We start from the raw sequence: 11,125 nt of genomic DNA, 5'->3' as shown, positions 1-11,125 counted from the left end.
ATAGATAGATAGATAGATAGATAGATAGATAGATAGATAGATAGATACTGAGCTGCCTTTGCTGTCAGCCAAGTAAAGAGCCATTTATGGGCACTGCATGTACTCAGGTCAGTGATTTGAACTTAGAACAGATGTCCCAGAGATTCAAATATTAAATTTTCAGAACCATTTTTATTCAAATATTAAATTTTATGGCTAGGAACATTCCACATAAGAAGCCTAATTATTGGCCAAATTTCTCATAGGTATTGTGCCTATATAACACATTTAGGAATACAAGGCTTAGACCCAGTCCTTCTTTAACATTGTTAACTGATTCAAGATGGTTAGCCTGTGAGTTAAGGGCCTATAGCAAATTCATGGCTCTGAGTTTATTGTTAGGGTGTTTTCTATATTTTATTTAGAAATAGCTGAGAGGAGTTAACAGACAACAGTCCAGATTGCTTTACATGGATAGTTGGTTTTCAAAACTTCAGAAGTCCACAGAATTGACATTACAAACATTTCTGTATTAATGTTCATTTTGATTAGAGATCTGTCTGCTCCTGACAGCTTCCTGTCTTAGGTTCTAAAAAGAAGTTGATCATCTTTGGAGTTACTTCAGTTGTGGTGAGACAGCCACTAGGCAAGAATTGCCTCTTTTCATCCACAGACAAATTACTGTCCAGAAAAGGACACACTTCCGGAATAGTCGACTGATTATGTCTGCCAAGAAAGAGTAATCAGCCCTTAATAATTCTGCATCACTAGGTCTGTCAGATGATCCTGGGCCAGAAGGCTGAAGATCGGATGCTCCAACGTTTTGTAGCATAGAGACTGTCCAGGTGTTCAATGATCTCTATAAATTGGCTAAGTTTTAGAAGCTATGCTTTGTGCTTCCCATAATTTCAGTTAATTCAGTCATTCTGGATTTCTCACGGGGTTGAAGACTTATAGTCTCATAGCCAGTCCCGGCTATTTACTTTGAGAGAAAAGATTTGAGAGGATGGTTTTCAGCTGACATTCATTCTAAAGCCAAGAAAAAAGACAGGTTCAGAACTATGTCTTTTAGTTAGGAGCGATGACAGAGGTTCTGGTTAGTCAACAAAATGTCGGACTGGGTATTAGGTCTATCTTATACCTTACTGATACATATTGGTATAGTTATGCTCTAATTGTATTTTGAGAGAAAAGTTTCATTTTAACAGGAAGGGTGATATGTAGGAGGAGCTAAGGTGGGAGGAGTAAGGAGAGGAAGAGTAAGGAGAGGAGGAGGAGAATGAGAGGAGGAGCTAGGAGACGGGGCGGGGTGGGGGGAGACATAGAGGCAGATGTTTGTGTGTTTCCACCAGTCAAAGATAGTTGGTGTATCTAGGTTGGTTATTGGGTTACACTTCTGGTTGTATGGGCATCTTGTTATTGAGCATTACCAAACTTGCAAAGCCTTTGATTGACTTTTTTTTTAAGTTACTAATAAAAAAAAAGGATGAGGAGGAAGGGTGATGGAATACATGAGACAGGAAATCAGAGGAGGAAACTAGCTGGAGGAAAAAAGGGAAGAGGCAGAGGGAAACAAATAAAAACTCTAATGACTCATGTATGAGGATGCTGTAATAAAACCCAGTACTTTGTATATTAACTTAAAATACTAATAAAGAAAAAAAAGCAAGAAGGAGGAGGGGGGATAGGATAGGGGGTTTCTGAGTGAGGGATGGGGAAAGGGGATGACATCTGAAATGTAAATAAAATATCCAATAAAAAATATTAAATTTTATGTTTAGGAACATTCCATGTAAGATTCCTAATTGCTTGCCAAATTTGATGCCATTAAGCTATTTTTGCTGTTGTCTTTTGCATAGAGCCCCTCTCCAATATTTATTAATTACATAAATCTATAATTAAAATAGAATAGTAAATTCTCAGATCTTCACATATGGGACTGAAAGTATGTACCTGAGAGATGGCACCCTGAACCTTGACCTAACCTAATTGGTGAGCTCCAGGCCAATGAGAATCCTGTCTCAAATAAAAGAAAAAAGAAAAAGAAAAGAAAAAGGAAATTAAAAACAAAATGGATAACAATGAAAATTATACTAAAGTTTGACCTCTGACCTCCTTACACACATACACACACACATACACACACACATACACATATCTTCACAGATGAACATTGCACACAAATTAATACAGTAAACAGAACTCAGCCAACTGTGCCACCGAACACCTTCCATATCAGCTGGTCAATGCCCAGTAATTTCACCTGCTGTTGAAATTTCTGTTTACCAGGTGTTTATCAGCACCAGACATGGTTCCTGGGTCTTGAGCCGAATCTCTGAAGATGGCTACCCTTGGGACATGGTGTTCCACACCAGGTTTAGCTCCATGCTCCGAAATGTCCTGCCCCGCACAGTCGTCAAGTGGATGATGGAACAACAGATGAATCGCTGGTTCAACCATGAAAATTATGGTCTGGTGCCTCAGAACAAGTACTGCTATTTTTCTTTTTGTTGTATGCTCATCCCAGCCAAGGTTGCCTGGTGTTGTCTTTCTTTGCTAAGGTCCCATCTGCTATGGTAGTTCAAGCTGTAAGCCAGAAGTATGTATAATTGTATTGATCCTGGAGTTTTGATTCCAAATGTGTACTGTGTATCAAAAACAAACAAAACACACACACATACAAACACACACAGACAAGCAAACACATCACACACAACACAAACACATAGACACACACACACACACACACAAAGAAGTTATAATAGATGCTTAAACACTGCTCCAGAACTCAGGGTTGGGATTGATTGGGAGAGCTTTCTAACATTCAGGCCATCCAAGTCTCCTCAAGAGATGGTGATCCTCTCAGAGCACCATCTGATAGGTCAACCTTTGTCACGCCCGTGTACCCTGAAGGCTGTTCCCAAGGGAACATACCTCTCCCTCACACAAATATTTGCTAATATCAAAGTAAACGTTGTTGATGTTTACCTTTTTCAGTTGATAGCAGTCTCCTTCGCCTGAGGATGGGGAGATACTGAGTCTTATCATAAATGCCCCCATTAATCTGAATGAGGAGTCCAATATCTATGTCATGTATTGCCTTATTTAAAAAAAAATAATAAGTAAAAGAAAATGGCTTACAAACAAAGAACTCCAGGATTACAAGCAGACTTTGCTCCACCACCCAGGCCACCACAAACAGGGTTCTTATAGATATTGGGATCAGTTAATATCAGCAAATTTCATTTTATGCACTGATTTTCACACTGACCCTGTAGTAGGTCTCATTGTTAATGCAATCCGTTCTCCCTTATTTACTATCAGGTAGAGATTAAATGAAGCTACAGATAACGAAAACTACATAGCATAAAAAAGAGAGAGGTACCAAAGGTCAATAATTACCGGCAAATTCAAAGATTAACACTAGGTGCTGGCATCATATCTAAGCCCCTGGAGCGACTTCCACCTTTGGATTGATTTTGCTTTTATCATCTGCTTGCTTTCCTTTGTTTATCAAGGGAAGAGGTTATCAATTATTAGAATGAGTCCAATAGCAGTTTGGGGCAGGCAAACTAGTTGAGTTAGTTTCCTGACTATTTAAAAAAAAACAACACAATTTTCATCGCCACCCCTAATTCATATTCAGTGGCCCCTCTGAATGCGTTCTTTCCTGTGTGCCTCAGATACCTTATGAAAGAACCTGTATTAAATGATGATCTTCCCAGCCGCCTGCTGTACGGCGCCATCAAAGTAAAAACACGGGTGAAGGAGCTCACGGAGACAACTGTGGTCTTCGAGGATGGCACGGTGGAGGAAGACGTGGATGTCATTGTCTTTGCCACGGGATATACCTTCTCTTTTCCTTTCCTGGAAGACTCGCTTGTTAAAGTGGAGGATAATAAGGTCTCGCTGTACAAAGCCATGTTTCCCCCTCACCTGGAGAAGCCAACCCTTGCGTGCATAGGTCTCATCCAGCCTCTGGGCTCCATCTTCCCAACTGTAGAGCTTCAGGCACGTTGGGCAACAAGAGTTTTCAAAGGTGAGTGGACTGCTTAACTCAGTGGAATTTTTATCATTTTTTTTCTTAATTTTTAAAACTTTATTCATCTGTGTATGTATGTGTGTCAAAGAGAGGCGTGGATGGAGAGACCAAAGGACAGCTACCCTATGGGGAGTTGTCTCCCTGCTGCTGCCACCTTGTGGGACATAGAGGTAGATCTCAGTTTGCCTGCACAACATGGCTCTACCTGCTGAGCCATCTCTGGGACAAGGTTTTAAATGTTTTCACAGGGTTGTCTGTGCAGCATTTCACTGTCCTCGGAAGGCTAATTTTTCTCCTGTTTTGGAGATTCAACTCTGTTCAACAAAAGTCTCATTTGATGCCCAGCCTGTGCTGAGATCTAGTGAGTCAGAAAGAAATATAAACAAATCGCTTTAATAACATGACAAATGCTTTGCTGGGAGAATTCGTACTATGAAAGAGACGGGAGCTTGGTCCTGTCAGAAGGCACGTGGTCCAGGAAAGCCTCCTGGTGTCTGAGTTTCACAGATCCAGAAAAGGGATTTCCTGAGCAAAAGACACAGAGGCAGGATGCCTGTGGAGAACTATGAGCCCCACATTGCTGGAGGTGGGAGGTGACGAGAGAAGAACCAGCCGACACAAAAGCTTTGTTAAGGATCTGGGGTTATAAAAAGTAAATGTATAAACACTGGTAAGGGAGGTTTGTTTTTGTTTTTGTTTCTTTTTCTGTTTTTGTTTTGCTGCAGATGAGTGAGAAGGAATCTAATGTAACCGAGGATGTCCTCAAACTTGCTATGTAGCCAAGGCTGGCCTTGAACTCCAGATCACGTGCTTTCACCTCTCAAGTGGTTCCAGGCCTTTAATCTCAGCACTCCAGAGGCAAGAGAATAGATGAGAGTTCAAGGGCAGACTGGGCTACAGAGCAAGTTCAATCCAGCTAGGGCTTCTAGAAAGACTTTCTTGGAAGAAAAGAAGAAAGGTGATTAAAACAAAAGAAAAAAGGAGGGAGGGAAGAAAGAGAAGAAAAGAGAAATATAAACCAGTTCTTCCCAAATCGTGTGTAGCCAACTACTATCTAGATGACCCTTGGGGAGCCATTCAGATTGAGTCTGGCCTGAAAACCTGGACTCTGCATCTTAGAAAGCTCTTAAGTCAGAAGCGCCAGGGAGGAAGTATACTGGAAGAATAGGAATTGTCTCCTTTACACTTAAGGTAATTCTATCAATTGGGAACACAGATTTAATAATCAAAGACCACTGAGAAAGCGCCGGCACTCACCTGTGCTAAGATACGATGCAGCCCAGGCCAGAGCTGAAGTCAAAGTGGAAATGAGAACAAATGTGTTGGAAACAGTCAAGGAAAAAGGCAGCAGAGCATGCTTTGTGGTTCAACATAGGAAAGGAAAAGAATATGGGTCCAGCACTGGAGTCTGGCTGTGGCTGAGAATAGAGACAGGAGGGTCTCAGTGGCAAACTCAGCTTTGGGCTACTAACGTCTGAGATGTTAGATGCCTGACCATGTGCAGGAATATGGCCATTGTTCCCATCTGAAGCCCACAGTACACTTGAGCACAGGAGATGGGCTCACACACACACACACACACACACAGAGAGAGAGAGAGAGAGAGAGAGAAACAGACAGACAGACAGACAGACAGACAGACAGACAGAGACAGAGAGGGGATCACCACACTATTTTATCTAGCCAAACTTCCCTCAGCAGTTGGGGCCACTATCATCTCTCACCAGATTTCCTTCAACAGCCTTTTACCTAGTTTCCCTAATAGTAAGTTCGCCTCCCCTGAGCCTTCCTTTTTTAAATCAAGGACCCAGATGGATCTTTCCAAAGGGCAAATCTAATCTTGTTACATCATCCAGGAAACTCTTCTAAAGTGTCCTGTCACTACCAGAATAGAGCCCACCCCACCTGACACAGTTTCACCAGCATGCTTCCCTTCTCCAGCCCCTTTTCTGGCTTCCCCAGTTCATGGCCTATGCCACTGGCCATGCTCAGCTACGGAGGTCCCACTCCTGCCGTTCAGAAGCACGGAGGTCCTGCCTGGTATGACAACTAAATGGCCCAAATTCAACCTTAGAAAACAACTGCTACACAAATCAGTAACATGGAAAGAAACTCACTACTCAAACTAAGTTTCATTTTTGTTTTTGTTTTTGTTTTCTAGGCTTGTGTAGCTTGCCTTCGGAGATGACTATGATGGCAGACATTGTTGAAAGAAATGAGAAAAGAATTAACCTGTAAGCACTTTCCTTGTAACACATGTTCTACATGGAGTAGTATGTCACAAAACACCACAAGCTGACTGCCTGTGAGAGTCAGCTAGCTGTTAAAGGTGCAGTCCTAGAACACAAACCAGGCCAAACCTATGAGTCAAAGGTTCTATAGATGAGACTGGAACTTTGTAAACTGATGATGTTTCATTTGGTTCTTAGACATCCTAGTTTAAGAACCCATTACTCAAAAACACAAAACAGTGCCAAGTCAGAACGCCTTTCCTCGGGCTAATCTCATTTCTGTCTTCTATGATGCCCATTCGAGATTCTATATCCTTTCAGGCCATCCACACTCAGGGAATGTCACAGGGCAGTGGTGGCCTTGGTAGTAACGGTAGCCTGAGACACTCAAAATTTGCTTGGGTTTGTCAGTTTTGTTGAAGTGGGACCGAGCTTGACTGTAATCAAGTACTCTTGGAAAGTTGACTTGCCTTATAGACATAAGGGGTTATCTCACGTTCAAGGTCTAATTTATCTAATATGCATTGAGCATGTTCTAGATGTCAGCCAGACTACAGGGTACTTTAGCAGTGTAACAAGGGAATACTATGCATCTAGTGCTGGAAGACACTGCCCCTCTACCATCTCATAAGCATTTGCAGCAATCCTGGGTCATACATTCTTACTTGGGCACTTACAGCAGCTTAATAAGTAACCAATGACAGTCACCATTTCAATATCATTACACCTCTAGAGTCTCCATCAGTTTGCCTAATAATTTTGTAGGCTTCTCATCAATCTGAGATACAAGCCTCCTGATGGAACCTCCCAGAGATTCATTCAAAATTTATGTCTTCATTTGTTCGTTCTTTTATTACTTAAACCGCTATTGAGTGGCTTGTATTAAGATAGAACATAGAGTGTTTTATGAATCAGCACTTTTCATTTACTTCACTAAGGTTTGGAAAAAGCCAGAGCCAGATACTGCAGACCAATTACGTTGACTACCTGGATGAACTAGCTTTGGAAATAGGTGCGAAGCCAGACTTCATCTCTCTCCTTTTCAAAGACCCTAAACTGGCTGTGAGACTCTACTTCGGACCCTGCAATTCCTACCAGTACCGTCTAGTTGGACCTGGACAGTGGGAAGGAGCCAGGAATGCCATCCTCACCCAGAAGCAGAGGATCCTGAAGCCCTTAAAGACTCGAACTCTCCAGCCCTCAGCTAACGCCTCAGTATCTTTCCTGCTCAAGCTCCTGGGACTGCTCGCTGTTGTTCTAGCTTTCTTTTTCCAACTTCAGGGGTTCTAATCTGTCACCTGACACTTTTCTCCATCACTGCCTCTTTGAAAGGGAGACTAAAAAAAATCACATCCTCATTATAATTTTACTTCAGGGGAACAAATAGAGGGACTAATTGTAGGGAGATCAGAAGACGTAGGTCTAGATATAAAACTAAATTAAGGTCACAAGATGTCCTTATCATTCTATTTCCTCAAATTCATCTGTCTCCATACTGTATTCTACAATAATACCAGCACAGGTAGATAGTGCCATCAGCCATGGCAGGTTTTGAGTTACGTGATTAAAAGAATTCAATAAAATTATGCAGAATAAAAAGTAAGTCATAGTTGAGCATGTTAGCACACGCCTTTAATCTTAGCACTTGGGTGGCATATGGATCTCCATGAGTTTGAGGCCAGGCTGGCCTAAAGAGTGAGTTCCAGGACTTCCAGAACTGCACAGGTAGATCTTGTCTCAAAAAAAAAAAAGGCAAGACACTGAAGAACTTAAATTGTGGTAGAGATTTCACATCCTGTACACTATGCTCAGTGCTGTTCCTACGCATACTCTAGTCACCGTTCCTACTTATTAGGGTCTGCTATCTCTTGATGAGAGATCACTCAGAAATACTGGTGGACAAAAAAGAGAGGATAGACCAAAAGCAACAACAATGCTGGGATATACTTTAAGTTCCTCATATTGCAAGCTAAGCAAATAGACACAGCTCCTGTATGTTGCTAGAAACACTGATCCCCTAGCTACAACATATAGATATTGTTTCTCACAGACTAGACATTGTGCTATGTGTACATTATGTATTTTATTGTATTTAATTCTCACAGCAACTGTCTTGAGATGAGGCTTCAATTGATGCCCAATTTGTTAAACTCTGGAACTAACAGTCATGAGCTCACCATGCAATACGCTTATTTATAAAAGCTCCACTCTTGATGAAGTACTTCCTAATTGTTTATTTTATTCATTATAAGATCACACTATAGTTCTATTCATTAGCATAAAGTTTTCTAAAACTATTGTAAAAAATGGCACTTTCCTTGCAAATACAACCTGTCTAGGTTCGTTTACAGTATTAGGTCTTCATGTCAGCTGGAGCTTAAAAAGCACTTGAGGTTGGCACAGTGTACAGACCTTTAATCCCAGCACTAAGGAGGCAAGGAGGTGGATCACTATGAGCTTGAGGCTGGGCTGGTCTACATAGCAAAATCTGGGCCAGCCAAGGCTACATGGTGACACCCTGCCTCAAAAGAAAAATAATTTTAAAGAGAACTAGAATGAAAAATACCTCTGCAGCAGTACTTAAAGTAATTATCAACATTTGGAAGGGTGACAATTGAAGTAAAGTGTATCTCCCAAGCAGATGAAAACTGTTACGATGACTGAGCCAGTGTCTAGGATTAACATGATAGGTAAGAAAGGCACATCTCAGCAATGCACTGTCTTTGTCATCTGATAAGGGGGCAGGGAGTGTCATTTTCTTGGAACTGAAAACTAAAGGAGACATAAGCAATTCAGTGTCAGCAAACATTGAGCAACATAGCAAACAGCAGGCTACAAACACTCCTGATAGCAGCTCTTCCCGTGACCCGCACTGTGAAAGATAAGCCATGCCCAGACACCAGACCAGTGCCTCTGCAGAGGGGACAAAGGTTGAGATATTGAAGGTTTAGGTAAATAGCTGTTCGTTATCCCTCCAAGGAGTGATTCTCAACTTTCCTCATGCTACACCCCTTTAAATCAGTCCCTCATGCTGTGGTGGCCCCCAACTCTAAAATTATTCCATTGCTACTTCATAACTGTAATTTTGCTACTCTTATGGATCGTAATGCAAATATCTGATATGTCACCCCTGTGGGGGTCTCAACCCACTGGTTGAGAACTACTGCTTTAAAGCTTTGTGGACGCTCTCTTTAAGCCTAACTAATGCCAGCCCCTCTCTCCTTTCTTTCTCCTCGCTCTCCTCCTCCCTTTCCAGTCTGATGGCAATATCTTCCAATAGGAACTTCTTTCTTTTAAGCCCACTGAATTGGACTGCAGAACTGCCCAGTTGACAAAGCCTTGGAAGCTTAAGAATCTGAAGTTGAGCTTCAGAACCTGCATTTTACCAACCAGGTGTGGCAGAACACACATCTGATCCCAGCACTGGAGAGGAAGATGATGACAGTTTCCTGGGTGTCTCTGGCCAGCCTCCTCTGTTTTAATGAGTGCCAGGTCAGTGAAAGACCCTGTCTCAAAAAACAAAAGTGAACAATGCCTGAGGAATAATACCAGAGCCCCACCTCTGGCCTACCTACACATGCTTGCATACATTTGCACACACCTCTGCACACACATATGCAACTGCACACATCTGAACACACACACGCATGTATACATACACACACACACACGAAAGTTCACTGATATTATTACATTCGAATTTAAGACTCTTTTCTATACTTACAAGTAAATTCCTTTCTAAAATTGCAAATGTATTGTGTGCATTTATGAAATTCTCAAGCAAAAATTTTTTAAAACTAAAAATTATAAATGAAATATACATATACATATACATATACATATACATATACATATACATATACATATATACATGTATATATGTAGCTTTTTATGAGAAGCTGATTACTTGTGCTGGGCAAGATGGCCCAGCAGGCAGAGGAACTTGCCACCAGGCTTGATGATCTGAATTCTGTTCATAGGAGGAGAGAACCAATTCTTGCAAGATGTCCTCTGACCTCTGTACAGGCATTCATATCTACACCCACATTCAATAAATACATAAATAAAATGCAGCAAAAATAAATAAAAGCAGATTACTTTTTTATCAACTATTAAAAATCCTTTTCAAATCATTATGTTAAATTACCAAACCTGAAAAGCAAAAATCGGCGAACTATTGTATGAGAACTGAAGCCTGGGTTTTTGTGCTGGTTTCATGAGGACACGGGCACGCCCACTCATTTATTGCCTTGCTTTTGTGCTCCTGTGGCAGAATGGAGTATTTGCAACAGGACCGAGTGTTTGGGCCTCAAACTCTAAGATCTTTAGTGTCTGACCCTTTGTAGAAAGCATGCCAACTGGCTTTCCATGTCACATTTTATCGTTGTGATGGCCACTTGTGATGGCCTACCATCCTGCCACTACAAAAGAAGAGATGAAGAACACCTGTTAGATTGGTACAAAATCAGTGGTTCTACAGGAGGATTGGTTCTAAGACAAAATTATTATTAAATTAACAGCACTAACAATTTTACAAATCTCTTTATTTTTCCAAATCTTCTGATAATCAATTATTTAATGAAGATGCCTCTGAGAAGTCATTCAGTCTCCCTTTGCCTCTGTGTGTCTTGAACATGAAGCTAACCCAGACCAACTTTCTATGGATTTTTGCACCAAACCACAATGTACAGACCACCTATTTCAGAGAACCTCACAGTTCTTATAAATGTTTGAACATAAATGTAGCAATAGCCTACTCAGTCAGGATCTCTGCTGTTTCAAAAGCGGTGCACAGCAAATTTGAGAGCCAGTGAGTTTGGAAAGACCACTCGTGTGTGTGTGTGTGTGTGTGTGTGTGTGTGTGTGTGTGTGT

At 41.3% G+C, this 11,125-nt stretch overlaps 1 protein-coding gene and 1 long non-coding RNA gene across 5 annotated transcripts in view; one reads left to right on the top strand and one right to left on the bottom strand.

Moving 5' to 3' along the window:
- Fmo2 (flavin containing monooxygenase 2) overlaps positions 1-11,125 on the top strand; it is a 25,869-nt gene that overhangs the window by 12,542 nt on the left and 2,202 nt on the right. For 2 of the 4 annotated variants that reach the window (XM_028758862.1, XM_028758871.1), the window contains 4 exons: positions 2,269-2,468; positions 3,663-4,018; positions 6,183-6,255; positions 7,191-10,003. In XM_028758862.1, the coding sequence (XP_028614695.1) occupies positions 2,269-2,468; positions 3,663-4,018; positions 6,183-6,255; positions 7,191-7,542 (981 nt within the window). In that variant the 3' untranslated portion in view covers positions 7,543-10,003. Of the gene's footprint in view, positions 1-2,268; positions 2,709-3,662; positions 4,019-6,182; positions 6,256-7,190; positions 10,004-11,125 lie in introns of those variants that run through there. The other 2 variants (XR_003710191.1, XM_028758879.1) reach the window with 2 other exon arrangements.
- LOC114613536 lies at positions 968-3,250 on the bottom strand. The gene is made up of 4 exons (XR_003710192.1): positions 2,968-3,250; positions 2,266-2,565; positions 1,933-1,995; positions 968-1,008 (listed from the first exon to the last, which is right to left on the bottom strand). It is a non-coding gene; the product is annotated as an uncharacterized LOC114613536 (long non-coding RNA).

Source organism: Grammomys surdaster, unplaced genomic scaffold (assembly GCF_004785775.1).
Source record: "Grammomys surdaster isolate TR1022 unplaced genomic scaffold, NIH_TR_1.0 130, whole genome shotgun sequence".
Taxonomy (NCBI): Eukaryota; Metazoa; Chordata; class Mammalia; order Rodentia; family Muridae; genus Grammomys; species Grammomys surdaster.
Note: the sequence above shows the minus strand (reverse complement) of the source record. Positions and strands in the feature narration are given on the sequence as shown.